Source organism: Battus philenor, unplaced genomic scaffold, assembly GCF_028537555.1.
Source record: "Battus philenor isolate CCGP_79_NKW_IND1 unplaced genomic scaffold, ilBatPhil1.0.hap1 SCAF_10, whole genome shotgun sequence".
Lineage (NCBI taxonomy): Eukaryota > Metazoa > Arthropoda > Insecta > Lepidoptera > Papilionidae > Battus > Battus philenor.
The window spans coordinates 8,710,643-8,726,967 of record NW_027181662.1 but is presented as its reverse complement, the minus strand read 5'-3'; the positions used below and the strand labels follow the sequence as shown (position 1 = coordinate 8,726,967).

Here is a 16,325-nt window from a genome sequence, read left to right as displayed (position 1 = left end):
ACCGAATATACCATCCGAAATTTCACTGAAGCCATGTCTGTTGATGACCTTGAGAGATCTGACGGACCGCGATCTATTCGAACAAACCAGACCGTTAATGCAGTCAAGGCCAAAGTTCGTCGAAATCCTATAAGGAAGCAGAAAATTCTTTCCAGAGAAATGAAAATCCCACAGAGGACACTTTCTTGGATTATTAAATAAAACTTAGGTCTAGGAGCCTACTGGAGATGCATAGGACATACCTTAAATCAGGCACTAAAATAAAAGAGAGTCTGAAGATCAAAACAGCTGTTACTTCGATGCGTTAACGAAAAACAGAAAAAATTCTCTTCACCGATGAAAAAATGTGTACAATCGAGGAACACTACAACAAACAAAATGATCGAGTGTATGCACCCAACCCTAAAGAAGCTTCACCGGCCACAGTTCAGCGAAGCCATCATCCAGCATCAACCAAGGGGTTACAAAACTCCATTTTTGCGAAAAAAGAGAAAAAACTTCACCCAAAGTGTATCAAGATATCGTATTAGAAGTGACAGTTAAACATCTCTACAATACTTTATTCAAAAACTAAGTTTAAACATTCCAACAGGATTCAGTGCCGGATCATAAGGCACGCACTACCCAAATTACCAATATTTGTCCCATATTACCAACATTTCATTTCATTGTTAAATGTCAAATTTATCACTTTCACTATTTTCAACAATCATAAGACAGACTATGGTACCTCTTAATACTTTATTTACCATACTAAATAGCTATTTTTTTGAATATCTAGTTATATCTAAGAGTGTATATTATATTTTGTTTACTAAATATTTATAATGTTTCCATGCCTTACATCAACTCATATTAATATATTTGTTTACTTAACGCGCATTACACAAATTTATAATCCAGTAATAATCAAGTTTTTATGTACATTACCTTTGAAAACTGATGTTAATTTTCTATACTTTATTTTTTTCATAATATAACCATTTTGTTACGAACCTTTTCTTAAAACGGAACTTGAAGATTGCTATTTATTGATATATTTGTGTTATCTGGATTATACGTCACTGACATGTGTGTCACAAAAATGGTGTCCGTTTACCAGCTGGCATTAATTTTCTAATGTTACCAAAACCTGGTGTTATTTTATAAAGGTTATAAGTGTTATGGCGTCCGTTTTAGATTTAGTTAAACATTATCAACACGCCATAGAAAAATATCCGAATGACGAACAAAGAGTAAGTATAGTTTTTGATCTTGCATGAACCGTGGTTTCTTACAAATCATACAATAATTATCATAAACAATGGTGTCAGTTTCCTTTTAAATATGGAAATAGCTGAGAACTTTTCAATATTTCAGCAAATTTCATATATTTTCCTACCATAATAGTTCGGATCATTAATAGTCAAATAGCATTAAATCGGACAATTTTCCTCAAAATTTCGTATGAAGTGCTTTTTAAGGAAGAGATTTATTTCTATGAATTTCCAATATTTCCATACGTAACTAAAAATTTTGACTTAGCTTATAGTTAATGGGTAAAACTTTCAAAAAACCTTCTTTTATATATTTTAAAAATAAATATGCACAATGAATTCATCATAATAAACGTAACATAAAATATTATTTGATAACATAATATACCTAATGCCCAAAGTTGCAATTTCATGTAATGAGCTTATAAAATTTATAGACACAAGTTAAAGTTGCTTAAAATATACATCATGCATAAAAAATGTGTTTATTTTTCATATTCAAAAACCTAACTTAAAAACCTACTTAAATTGTGTTACTTTTAAAATAATGTATGGGATTTATGTGCCCAATACATTTACACATTTATTATGTGTATTGTTGGGCACATAATCTTTTACCATCTAAATAATGTTAGGCATATGGCTTTTTTTCTATATTACATTAACCTTGCTACACAATGTGTGTGTGTGTGTATATATATATAAACATTATAACTTTGATTATGTTATTGTTGAATTTAAAACTTCACAAGTTGTTATTCTGTAGCATAACTATATCTCTATTTTTAGATTTTAAAATGCATTGACAAGCTATTTCATCTGGATGTGACAGTTCAACATTTGCAAGAAACTGGTGTTGGGCGAACAGTAAATGCATTACGCAAAGAACCTGGTGATGTGGGTCAAGCCTCCCGTGCCCTTGTTTACAAATGGAAGGTAATGGTAGCTGCTGAAGAGAGCGATCAGGAAGGTGACCACAGAATTGACAGTGAGCTCCTTAATCATAAGTTATCTTAATGTTTCCATAAAATATGCATTTCATATTAGTTATTTAAATATGATTTTCATTGTTTTTGTTTAAACTTTTTTATTTGCTAGCTTATTTGTACCTACATGTTATTTTGTGTCCTTTTAAAATATTTAATCTGCAGTTGACTGGAGCTCAGATTTCAATAATGCATGCAGCATTTAAAATAATAAAAATAATGAATTTAAGTTTATGGTGAATTTCCCAATTTTTTTTAAAAGGTTAAGAAACATTTGGAAATTTCATTGTAGTAGACAAATATTTCAAAATAAAAAAATACCTATCACATTTTTTTTAATTTACTTGGTATCAACTAAATTCCCTATGAGTATTTATTGCTTTAAATGTATCTCTGTTCGCTTTAAGTACGCTAAACTTTTTTTAATGTTTTATGCATGATGAATAATAAATATTTTATTATAAAATTGTGTTGACTTATTGAAAACATTGAACATACTGCAGGGAATATTATCAATAAATTAAAGTTGCTCAATGTATTATACATTCATATTTACATCATTTTATATTTATCTAAACAGTAGATTTTTTGTTGCATTAAAAGCACTTTTTAAGCTAAATATCTGACAAAAGTAAAAAAATTATTACTGTTTTCTTTGGTTTGAAAATTAGTTCTTTATTTATATCAGCATCAAACGATAATGACCGTGTAAGTGAGCGGGATAGTGAAGATGGTATACCTAAGTCAAAAAGTAGACATGATCACAATGCAAAGCCATCAAAACTGCATAAACGGTCACCGGATGAGCAGAAGCATAAACACCTGAATGGTGATAGTGGAAGTAAAAGAAGATATCAATATAGTGAGGTTAGTCATAAGCATTTGTTAAACTTAGTGACTGACTGACTGTTGATTTATAATAACTTAGAAAAAATGCAAATTTTACTTTGATTTGACTTATATTTTTACAGGAACATGAACCAGAAGTAAAAAAATCTAGGCAACTTACCAACAATGATGAAAGATATAAAAGAAAAGATTTAAAAAAAGAGCCACATGAAATTGAAACACAAGATCCAGATATCTCTGAAACAGATAATAGTGAATCAGATACTTCACAAAGTTCACAAGAAATTAGGAAACAGAGACATAAAATAAAAGAAGAAAAACTAGACTATGATAAATTATCGCATTCATCTAAAAACACTTCTCACAGTAGTTACAAAAGTGATGCTGCTACAGAAAAAGTGTGTGAATCTTCTGGCAAACATTCAAAACACAGATCTGAATCAAAAAAATCTGATAAATCTCAGTCAGTAGAAAAATCTAGTAGTTCACACAAACAATCTAGCTCAAAAGATAAAGAGGGTAGCAGAAAAGATAGATCAAATCATAAACCAAAAGATAAAGAAAAAAAAGATAGTGAATCTTCAAATAAACTTAGCAGTAAGAAAGAATCTTCAAGTAAGCATAAAAGCTATTCTGAGAAAATTTCTTCTGACACTTCAGTAAAACACAACAATTTAAATGATAAGGCAGAAAAACATAAAAGCTTATCAACCAAGGAGACATCAAGTGACAGGCTGAAATCAAAAGGAAGTAGTAGCAGCGTACCTAGTTCTTCAACTAATGACAAATCAAAAGAAAAACATACTACATCTAAAGATTCAGACCATGGTAAAAAATCTGATAAGAAGCATTCATCTGAAAGCAGGTCAAAAAATAGTAACACTGACAAGCATGGTAAAGAAAAGAAAGATAGTGAGAAAAGTGATGATAAGAGGAAAAAACATTCAAGCTCTTCATCAAAATCTTATAAATCCAGCTCAACTAAGACAAAAGATGAAGTACCAAACAAAAGATTACATGTTAGTAATAGTGAGGACAGCGAAGACGGAATTGACTGCGGGTCTGGTATGTTATTGTTATTGATTCATTGATAACTTCAATGTTAAGCAAAATATAAATGGTACATTTGGAATAGTTATTAACTTTCAACATTTTACTTGATACTCAAATATGTTGAATAAACAATTTACATAATATTTTTTTTTATATCAGGAACCTTAATCTTTTAACAACAGTCAAAATAAGTAGATTGACTAAAACTTGTTGGCTTGTTTAAAGACCCAGGATAGTTCTTGAGTTTTAAAAATCTAACTTATCTTATTAAATTGTCTACAAACTTTAAAATAAACTACGCTAAAAACATCATTCATTATATTTTGTATTACGTAGGGGCCAGTTTTGCAGAAGCACTCGGAATGATTAGTCCTGCAAAACCAAAAAAGAAAACTGCGCCAATAAAAGACATTCAATCACCAAGTTCTTTCACTGATGTAAGTATTTTTTGCTAAATTTTTATCAGCATCATATCAGTTGATGTCCGAGAGTAGATGCCCACTGCAAGGCCTTCTCCAAACATCGCCACGATAAGGTCATGTACTGCCTGCATCTTTACCCACTACCACTTTGAGCGAGCGAGTCTTTGAGCTACGTGGTTAACCTTTTCCTTGTGGATGTGCTCATTTCTGATTCAATCTCGCAGGGAGACTCCAAGCATTGCTCTTTAGGTGCTCTTGATCTCTTTTATAAGGGTCGCTTAGGTATGCCAAGCGACCATATCTCTGATCCGTAGATCGTCACCGGTCAAAAATTTTCGTCTTCAGGCGTTGCGGTATTCTGGACCATAAGATATTTCGAAGTTTCCCAAACGCTGGCCATACGAGTTGGGTTCGGAGAGTGAACTCTTTCTCGAAGTTGGACTTAGCTTTGTCCCAGGTATAAGGTTATATAATCGACCACTTCAACTTGATGATGATACCTATAGTCGATCAGGCATCTTTAGAGGGACTGCAGCACAATCCAATTCTCGGCCGAATCGACAGCTTTTATCAAAACCCGCAAAGGCCGAGTTTAGTGGTCGATTGCATTCTTCAATCTTCTGTATATTGTCTATCTGCCGCACCATATGTATTCGCTCCACAGACCATAGTGTTAAAATCTTTTCATCTTTTTTCTTTGTCATTAAACTTGCTTGCGAGACGTAAGTTGATAGAGAAAGAAAAGCTCGGAAGTAAAAGGGATCAATTTAGCAATGAATTAATATCTTTTTTTAAGAATAACACCACCATACTTCTGTACCATGGCATCTGGCCAACGTAGAAGATTTTATTAAACAGTTTCTGAAAGACTTTCAAGACTTAGATCGGTAGCAAGATTGCGTGTAGAAGAATATAACTGCCCATAGAACTTCTTGGCCTTTCCTATCACTTTGGGGTATGATGATACAATCCTGCCGTCATCGGTCTTCAGTTTGGTCAGCAGACCTCAATAACGCCCTATTTTTGACCCTAACTGCAAATAGTGCTTTAAGAAAGGGGTCGCTAAAGACTACACACTTCGAGCAACGCTACCGCAACGGCTACAATGCTTTTACAAACATACCATATATCAGGCGACTGTCGAAATTCTTTGTTTTATTATTCCCACGGATGTACAAATAGCAATGAAATTTAAATTTTGTCAACACAAAAACCCTGTTCCTACTCGGTCCATTTCTTAGAAGGACTCGGTCAGAGTTCGAAGTCCTCTTCATAGGCACATCAGCATTATTCAAATACAGCCTACTACCTCCTCAGAAAACATCACACCTTCACCTTCAGCATTAGTTATCTATCCGTACCTCAAAGTCCACCTCTACAAAGCTTGCGATAGGCCAGTGTTTTCGTACGCAATTGTTATCTTTGCTTATATCCCTGCATCTACACTAAACCTACTCAAGAGTTCCCTGAAACCACTTCACCCAGATGACTATCAGTGCGAAATGGTATCAATGTAATGTTGAACAACACGTTGACCGGAAAATCTCAAAGGTCCATGAATGCTTTCCTGCTCAAAGGTCCAACCACACCATATCGAGCGCATCTCGTTACATTCCCAATTCCAAGACAAACAGGAGACGTCCTCGGAACACCCTCACTAATCAACAACAAACACCACCGCTGCTGCTACACCACATTGCACTCTTCTTTGAGTTCGCTGCACCAAAATCAAACGCTTTATATTTCATAAGACTTCACAACTGTCGCCGTCCTTTACACTGGCCTCGGTGGGTGAACATAACCTTCACACAGCCACCATACTAAACAGTTACAGTTTTAGTATATGGCTTCACTTAAGTCTCGTATCTAGTTATAATGGGTTGCAATATTAAATATGTAGGACAGCATGCTTGTTCCAGATAAAGCTGTAAAAGCCTAACAGCATAAGCTTATACTGAAACCATACCAATACAAGCTATTTAATTCTAGCTATAAGTTGTTATTTACTCTTGACCTATAAATGTTTTTAAAATATTGTAGACGCCATGTCATTATTTATTATTTTTATAGCTAAGCCCAGCGTCACTTCTGGCACCGACTGCAAAGCTGGCCCCCTTACCAGCTTTGGAAATCTCCGCATTACCAGAAATTTCACCAAACTACAAACCGAGACCGCCTCCAAAGCTAATTCCCCATTTTACAGATGAAGATGCGATGAGTCATGTCATATCGTCTAAAAATCAGAGGTATGTTTGCTCGAAAATACACATATCTTAAATCTGCTAACAAGTAAAATTGTTAATAAACTATTTCAATTTCATAAAATTTATTTTCAGAACTAAGGTTTATTCTGGTAACAAAGTCTTAGGAAAAATACCAACCTTATATGAGATGTGTGTACATATTCTTCAAGAACACATAGACGGTAAGTAACAAAAAAGTTGATAGAAAAGAATGAAAAAACTCAAATAAACAGCATAGTCAACTACAGAAAAAAGAGAGTAGATTAAATCGGGCGTCTGGTAGCACTGTCAGAATGATAGTTTTTTCATTTTTAGCTGTATTTTAGTTAAACGTCAAATTATTTTATAAATGAAAGCAAGAATGTCAGAGGTTTTAAATTTTCAGCCCTTGAATTTACTGGTGGTGTCCCATATGAGATATTAAAACCAGTTGTTGATAAAGCGACACCTCAACAGCTTTTTATGCTTGAACACTATAATCCATACCTGATGGAAGATACTGATCATCTGTGGCAGAAATTTTGTGAGAAACATTTTCGTAACAAACAACGGCAAGAGATGGAAACTTGGAGGGAAATGTATATGGTAATTATATAAAGTCTTTAATTAATTAACAGGAATATATACACTTATCTTGCCATAAATATTGTAACAAAGAAAAACAATACAAAACTACTATATAAAAATTAGTCCAAATCGTCTCCATTGGCTGCAATTACAGTCCTTTAAACGTTGAGGTCAGTTATCTATAGCCATACATACTTTGTTTGGGAAAATTCTTCAATGCCAATCGCATGAGTTGTTTTAGTTAGTCTAAATTATCATGGCGTTTAAAGAAAACTTTATTCTCTATTCTCTGATCATAAACTCATAATGCAATGAATTAAGATCAGAACGGGATGACGGCCAGTCTTCACCTCTGATGAAGTCCGGAACTTTTGTTTCTAACCAAGGTTGGGCGAATGAAGCTTTGTGACCCGGCTCCGAGTCTTGCTTAAAGGATCACTCTTGGTTATTGAATACGGTATTGTTAAGGGGGCTTACTACCTTTGCGAGAATGGTATTTTGATTCACTCATGTCGAAGTTGTCTTATTACAAGAAAGGTTTTTTTCTACAGCATTCATGATACTGTAGTTTTTCCAATATACGAGTATACTTATTGATTGCTTTTCTTCTCCGCCTGTTTTTTCAAACATCTGCTTAAATGTTCGCCGCAAGTAATAAGCCTTAAAATTGGATATAAGCCTTGATCTTTTGGTTGGATTAAGGCAGTTGAGTTACGCGGCAAAAAAACCACCTCGACTGGAAAACATTTTGTTAATTGATGATAAATTAGTTGAGTGGCTTGGAGCATTACCAATTAATAGCAGTGCTCATTGTTCAAGTTTTTAAATTTTGCAATAATGTTTAACAGAGGGGCAGAAACGTTTAGTGAACCAATTCCGAAAATTGTTCAAACCTAGTCTAGTCATAAATTCTGTTACTGGCTGTTAACATACATTTAAAAAATATATTAATTTGAATTTCGAACATTAGCTTCTACGATAAAAAATAGACTTCTTTCGCGCCATTATTGTATGTTTTTTGTTTAGAAATTATTTGTTTTATAAATGGATTGGGGCACTAAAGATAATAGGGTTGAAGTAATTGCACTGTACAAAGTAGGTAAGGAGCCAGCAGTTATTTTTGATACAATGAAAAAGCTAGGGATTAGCCGAATGTTTGTGTATTGTACCATCCAAAGGTACACTGAAAACATGTCTGTTGATGATGACCGTGAGAGATTGTGTGCGATCACGGTCTATTCGAACAAACCAAGTTGTTAATACAGTCAAGGCCAGAATTTGTCGAAATCCATAAGGAAGCCGAAAATCCTTTCCAGAGAAATGAGAATCCCTCCGAGGACACTCTCGGATTATTGAACAAGATTTAGTCTAGAGGCTTACTGGAGATACACAGGACATACCTTAAATCAGACAATAAAACAAAAGAGAATCGAAAGATCAAAACAGCAAAACACAATAAAACACTGAAAAATTCTCTTTACCGATGAAAAAATTTCTACAGTCGAGGAGCACTACAACAAACAAAATGATCGAGTGTATGCACACCGCTCTAAAGAAGCTTCCGAGGTACCGGCCCAAGTTCAGCGTGGCCATCATCCAGCATACGTTATGGTTTATTGGGGTGTCTTATACCAAGGGGTTACAAAACTTACTTTTGCAAAAAAGGAGTGAAAGCTTGAGCCAAAGTGTATTAAGATACGGTGTCAGAAGCGGTAGTTAAACCTCTCAACAACACCTCATTCAAAAACGAAGTGTGGACATTCCAACAGGATTCAGCCACGGTCATAAGCCGCGTACTACCCAAATTTGGCTTGAGCAAAATGTTCCAGGCTTCATAAAGCCTAATGATTGGCCTTCGGCTAGTCCGAACTTAATCCCTTTGGAATATAAATTGTGGTCTATGCTATAGAACATAGCCTGCTCTAAGCGTCACCCAAATAGTAAGTCTCTCAAGAAATCTTTGGAGGCAGCAGTGACCAAATTTCCAAAGGAAACCGTTCGTAAACCCTTCGACGAATGACCCAACCGTTTAAAAGCGTGCGTTAAAGCTGAGGGTGGATACTTAAAATAACTAGTTTAATACGTTAACATATCTTTTTCACTCTACTTAATCACATATAAAACTTTAAAATAATTTTTTTTTTTATAAATTATCGGATATTTTCTTTGTAACAGAACTTATGGCTAGACTAGGTAGTAGTGATAGTACCGTTTATCCAAACGTGTCACTTAGCGCCAATTCTCATATTAATGAGTATGAGCACGATATTCTATACAATTCTGGAGGAAGTTTCGTTGTTTAACACTAGGTTTACGGGCGTTTCTTATATACCTATCTCTACGAGCATCCGTCAAATTGACGGGTGGATGAAAATACGTATTTATTTTTAAAAAATCAATTTATTCAAACTAAATCTGAGTTTAACAATATAAGGCTTCACGTAAAAATAAAATACTAATAAGTCAAATTTTTTGTTAAGTTATTACGAAAATGATAACAATAATATAACGTAATTCGGAAACTGTAATTCTCCAGTCATTCTTCAAAACTCGACGTGCCTCGGTTTCGGTGCAGTCTTTTATATGTTTCATAATGTGAGCGTCAATTATCAATTCAAAAGCACTAGTTACACAACCCGACATAATATTTCTTTTTGTGTAACCAGTAGGCCCTACGATATCCTTGAATATAGTATGAACGGACGGCCTACCCCTAGATTTCCCTGCTTTCAGTCTCACCCACCGTGTCCCGTCAACTGCAATTTCAATTTCTTCCATTACATCTCTGGATGTACTTGGAATACTCGTCCTCTCATCTTCGGTGTCAGAACTAGAAATAATCCGCCTCCTTTTCTTGTTACGACGTATATTGAAGAGGTTTTCCTTTTCACTATCCGAAGATCCTTCCATTTCTGCAGTTTCAGTGGATTCAGAATCTTAACTGTAATCATCACTTTCACTTAATTCATATTGATCTTCTTCGTAGGACACCTCAGAACAATCCTCATTGATGTTGGTAATTTTTGTCAATTTCTTATTATATCGCGTGTTTCTACTCATGATTGCTAGAAAAGGGTGATCGGTGAAAGTAAAAAATACCGTGCAAAATTCAATTACCCTATTGTAAAAACTTACAATAAGCGGGTGACTACAATAACCAAAACTTTTGCACACTGTCTTCGAAAAATGTTCTTACCACTGTCACTGCAGCGACAATACTGAAGACAGCAGGGATTATCGCAGATTCATATCGCAGCCTAAAGTCGGCTACCGCAGGCTGTGAAAGTTCCTTATGTGTGTTGTTTATGTTTGCACCAACACATGAACTGAATATCTTTTCGATACGACATTTAGTCTGCTGCACGCTTTGAGTTTCGAATAACGCGAGGATTTGACACACGGGCTACACAATTCGTTATCGAGGCGCTATTGAGATTATGAGTTGGGGGGGCGGGGTCTTAGACCTTTCTTTCAGTCTTATATTTGCTATTGGAGGTATAATTTTACAAGCGAAGCAAATATATAAGATTTGTTGACGTAATCAGCTAACCCGTCAAATTGACGGGTTCCGTAGAAATAGGTATACAAGATACAATTTTCAAAATTTATAAAGCTTAGGAAAATACTAATTGTGCGTATAAACTCTTTTAATGAAATTATAAATTTACGATGCAAAATAGTTAAGATTAATACTATGGTTTTTTGCGTGTTTCATTTCAAAGTTTGAAATCCGTCAAATTGACGGGTCCCGTAAACCTAGTGTTAATTATCGTTTTTAATATCCCTGGTAATTTAACCGCCTCTTTCGTATCATCACTTGCTGCTTCTCCTGTAATATTTATGTTTTAAGAGTATTTCGTTGTTTAAATCTATTAAATCATCCCCGACTACAACAAGTTTCACTCATGTCACTTGCTTCAGCCTGAATGTAATTAATAATTCTTTTCGCTTTTTTCATTTTGATAGATTAACTCAATGGCATGTCGATCAATATAGACAGTTGTTTTTCAATTTTCTCTATTTCGTTATTTTAGTACTTTAGAATGGGTAATTTTAGTTGCAGTTACCGATGACAATATTTATTCTTTAGAATTGTCCTTATTGTTGAAGTTGCCAAATTAAATGCAGGTTTAATTGATTTATTTATTATTTCCCAGAACCTAATCTTCTAATCACTTGCATTTTAGTTTCCAGTAAAATGGTTTTCTCCGTTGCTTTCTTTTCTTGTTTTTCATAATCTTCCATGATAAAAACTAACGATCATAGTATTTGTTACTGTATTAATGGTTACAATATTATATAAATTTATATTTACAATAATGTCAGCAAATGTTACAAACTATAAGAATACGTGTGTTCAGCGCCGCATTAATCAAAAACCACAACCACAGTTTGCGATATGTTATGTACATGTTTGAAAAACCAGACCGCACAATTTCGAGAAATCCCATTTGATTGAAATAAAAGAGAGTGCTAAACTCTGTTATGTATTTTTGAATTGATTGGATAAAATGCATTATCTGCATCATATTTACTGTATTGGTAATAAACATTGTGATGCTACTCAGAATCATCAATTAAACAGTACTACAATAAACCAATACAATATTTTTATACTATTAATTTACAAAAAATTACTGCAATGTGGCATCAAGTTTAATTCAAACATTGAAATTGTGTACCATTTTAATTATTTTCTTAAAAAATCATCCATTTGCAGAGATGTCAAGAAGAACAAGAACATAGGTTAAAGTCACTTACTGCAAATATTAAAATTGCGCAAGAGGCTAAGAAGGCACCAATCAAACAAACTAAAATGGCGTATGTCGATACTGTTGTCAAGCCACCGAGAAACATTTTAAGGAAACAAGTAAATATTAATTATATTATATTTATGTAAACAAATTATATATAATAGTTTTATGAATAAAATAGATATCACAATATTCCATTGACATATTTGCGAAAAAAGAAAAAAAAGAAAAAATTAATCCAGTGAACTTTAAAAATCTATTTATTGTCCTTGAATGATTGCATTTATTAGGAACAACCATTATTACTATTCATTAAAAATTAACCATGGTAATGATTTAACTCAATTTATTTTAAGATAAAGAAATGCTAAATTATTGTATTTCAAGTAATTTCCTTATTTGTGTTTTTATAGGCTTTACATGGCACAGCGCATGCGTCAACGGCTAGTCCTGCCGCAAGAGTAGCTTCGCTCGCCGCTGCTCCAAATGTCCTTCGAGGGGGTTCAGTACGTCCTCCGCCAGCCGCTCCAGTGTCTACCTCTTCCATGAACAAAGCCAAAAAAGGACCTCTTATGCAAAAAGCACTCCAATTCTTTCGAGGGCGTAAACGATGATAACTGTCCTTATACCATGTAGTTTAACGTCCTATACTCGCAAATCCTGATCAGTCAAGCAATTTTATTATGTAAATTAATGAAAAAACATCATCACAAAATTTTAATGAATTTAGAAATAGTTATACATGGATTCAACAAATTAATTATTTTTAAATAATAAAATGTAAAATGATAACTTTTATTTATATGACAAATAGAATAACACTTTTGAAAAGACGAAAATATTTATATAAATCTTCAGGTCCTTTGTTTACAGTTAAGTACACAATTGATTTGGTTTTTAAGCTGTGCATAAAATTAATTTACTCTGAAAGTATTGAAACCTTAAAAAGGTAAACAGAATAAAACAAAAAATAATATAGGCTGAAATCTCAATATATTAGGTATGAAATTCTTACCTATTTCATTTTTTTTAAATCAGCCGTTTTTTATATAACTAAAAAATCATCTGTCATAATATGAGTTTTGTTAAATCGAGTTAATTGAATTTTGTTAAATTTTACTGTTAAATCCCATACCTGTGTGCATACCTAAAGCTAGCAAATTCATCATACGCCAACATTATTTCGATAAAAAATACTACAAATAGTCAATACCAGTTGCTTTATTTTCTTTGAAAATAATGTGACATATTGCCGATCATTTTTTATAATTTCTGGAATGCATCAACTTATCACCTAAAAAATGATAAGTGAAGCTAAGCTTTCTTCTGCCTAAAAATAAATATCACTCGGAAAAATATCTTCACTATCAACATCAGCAAATGATTTATTTTTTTGACTTTTAAACATATCACCATTGGATAAAAAGATTATTTACTTTGCACTATCACCATGAAATATTGTAGCAAAATTATTGAAGTTGCCTAAAGGGTACACACAATGAGACATGTTGCAGAGCAGAGACCAAGTTTTTTGTTTCATTATAGTGAAAATGTTAAATACTCCAATAGTTGATTGGAATATTCATTTGCTAACTAAAACTCTTGTATAATACAACAGAAATATGTAGTACTCAAGTTTAATCACGTTATAGGTTTCTTCACTATACACAATTGAATATTGTACATACTCTGAATTTCTAGCTGAATATTTGTTCCTGATATAACCAAAAAGGATTGTACAGTATTTAATTAAGATGTATTGTTTAGGTCAAGTATATTTAATTAAAATAATAAGAATGCCATTTATAATACATTTTGTAAATATTTTTATCACTAATGATTATAGGGGAAACATGTATCAAAAATAATCTTTTTCTGATATTGAAGGAATTGTTTTATTTCTCTAGGATAGAAATTAAAAAAATATTTGTGATTTCAAGTAAATATATTTTTATAGAAATTATACATATCTATTTTAAAAAAAGTACACCCATGATTACATGATAAATAATTATGTCGAGAAAATTAAACTATTCTTAGTTCTTATTGTTTAAACAATTCAATAATCTTGAACATTAATATTGCTATAAATGTATCATTAAATTTTAATGTCATCTATTACTACATTGAAATGCTATTCTACTCGGAAACAATTGAAATGTTTAACACTAATGAAATTTGTCATTATTTTTAAATTTAATTATAGTGCACATAAATTATTTAAAATATTTTGTAGTACTTAATCAATTTTTTTATTCATATTCCTTTTATAATGATTTCAAGCAAGTCTTTTTATGATTAGATGTTCATAATGATTTTTAGAATTACTTGAATATAGATATTTTACAACCAATGAAATAAAATTTGGTTTACTGCCTGCTTATGCCTCTAAATCTTTTTAAAGCTTTCTGTCACTTTTAACAATATAACTTGGGAAACTAATTATTTTAAAATCATGGCTACAAAATTTATTATTTTTAAATGGATATAAAGTAAAAAAAAATAATTAGCAATGCATTCTTAATATTATTAAAACTTGTTATGTTTGTATTGCCCATGAAGTAGGTGTAAAATAAGTCATAATCACAATTATTTAAAACAATATATAGTGATTTTAGCACTTGTTGCAAGGAACTGTAATAATTTTTTTTGTAGTTCTAATCATTTGTCTAAAAAAAGATGTATTATTTTGAAAAGAATGTGAATATATTTATTAGGTTAATTCATGTTGTTTTTTTATAAATATAAAAACTCAATATTTTTTACAAGTATCCTACAATTTTTTCCTACAAAATTTGTTAAATTTTATGTGTCAATATAAGACTACATCAATATTATGAAACTTAGATTTTAACTGTTTTTCATAATCCGTGTTTATAATTTTAGGACATTGATATAAAGCTAAAAATTTTAAATTAGTGTAGTATTCAGATATGACATCAACAACCGTTGGTGAAATATTTTTTATCCGTGACAAACACAAACTCTGCAAGTTCTTTAAATTTGGACTACTAAGTGTTCGCAGCAAGTTAGTTTCTGAAAAAATTGTACTGTTCCAAATTTGTAAACGTTCAATCTTTTTCAAGTTAACTAAAGATATTAAACCTTCATCTGTCAGATTTTCACATCTCGTTATTGCCAAATCTCTCAAAATTGGACACTGTGATATTAACTGTAAGCAATTGTCATCTATATGATCACCACCATAAATATGTAGGGTTATTAGTCGATCTTGTTTAGATAAAATTAATTGTTTCATGTAACCTAAAGCCAAATTTTTAATTTTATCAATAAATAAATGACTTAAATATGGACAATGTAACAATGTATTACAATTTAATGAAGAAAGGCCAAAGTCAGACAAAACTAAGAAATTTAATTGTTTAAACTGATTGAAATTAATAAGTAGTTCTTTTTTAGGCAAAAAAAGAGAATTTTTTAAACTCATTTTTTTTAAATTTGGCCACTTTTTAATATCATCTTCAAATTCTTCTCCAATTTGACACATTATTAACTCAATAGAGATGAGATTTTCACATTTTTCCATAATCGACTTGATATGCTGATAATTATGAATATAATGTAGTTTTAAGCAAAATATATACTGACTGTGGGTATTAATTAACTGTAAATTTTTCTCGCTTACTTCACTTGAACCTGGTTGCCTAGAATACACAACAACCAAATTTTTCCAAAGAGAAGGATCTCGTGCAAGCTTTCTCCAACGTCTGCAGACATTTTCACAAGACAATAACGTTTCAAGAGGTAGAAATTTGAAGACTGAAAGAAGTAACTCATTTGGCAACACCCCAAGCCCTTCAGACACAGCCTCATCCCAGGCTATCATTCTGTTAATTTAAACAAATCAAATTATTCTATAAAAATATTTAATGTAATTAGAAATCCTTAAATTAAATGTAGTACCTTCAAAAACTCTTTTGGTGACTAAGGATAGAACTTTTAATAGATATGTAACTAATAATTAATTTTGATACATTTCTTTTGTTTTGAACAAACCTTATTCAGAACTGCGTCATTTCTTCAAAGTGCAAATCATCACAAACATACACCTAACTTTGCTTAAAATAAATAAATACAATCTAAATTGGTATTAAAAACGTAAAACCAAGAGTTGCCAGTTTATTATGACAAAAGTTACAAAGCCATGTCATTAAGTATTATAATATCGAAAAGC

At 32.1% G+C, this 16,325-nt stretch overlaps 2 protein-coding genes across 2 annotated transcripts; one reads left to right on the top strand and one right to left on the bottom strand.

The window, feature by feature from the left end:
* The first annotated feature begins 1,044 nt into the window (after positions 1 to 1,044).
* Positions 1,045 to 14,068, top strand: LOC137925312 (transcription elongation factor B polypeptide 3-like). The gene is made up of 10 exons (XM_068768763.1): positions 1,045 to 1,235; positions 2,046 to 2,244; positions 2,931 to 3,109; positions 3,214 to 4,156; positions 4,481 to 4,581; positions 6,637 to 6,812; positions 6,903 to 6,991; positions 7,195 to 7,394; positions 12,097 to 12,246; positions 12,544 to 14,068. Exons 1-10 carry the CDS (start codon positions 1,164 to 1,166, stop codon positions 12,742 to 12,744), a joined length of 2,310 nt encoding a protein of 769 aa, XP_068624864.1. The 5' UTR covers positions 1,045 to 1,163; the 3' UTR covers positions 12,745 to 14,068.
* Positions 14,069 to 14,246: 178 nt separating this feature from the next.
* Positions 14,247 to 16,165, bottom strand: LOC137925337 (F-box/LRR-repeat protein 7-like). Its single transcript, XM_068768768.1, has 2 exons — positions 16,055 to 16,165; positions 14,247 to 15,978 (listed from the first exon to the last, which is right to left on the bottom strand). Exon 2 carries the CDS (start codon positions 15,975 to 15,977, stop codon positions 14,943 to 14,945), a length of 1,035 nt encoding a protein of 344 aa, XP_068624869.1. The 5' UTR covers position 15,978; positions 16,055 to 16,165; the 3' UTR covers positions 14,247 to 14,942.
* Between the last annotated feature and the right edge of the window lie 160 nt (positions 16,166 to 16,325).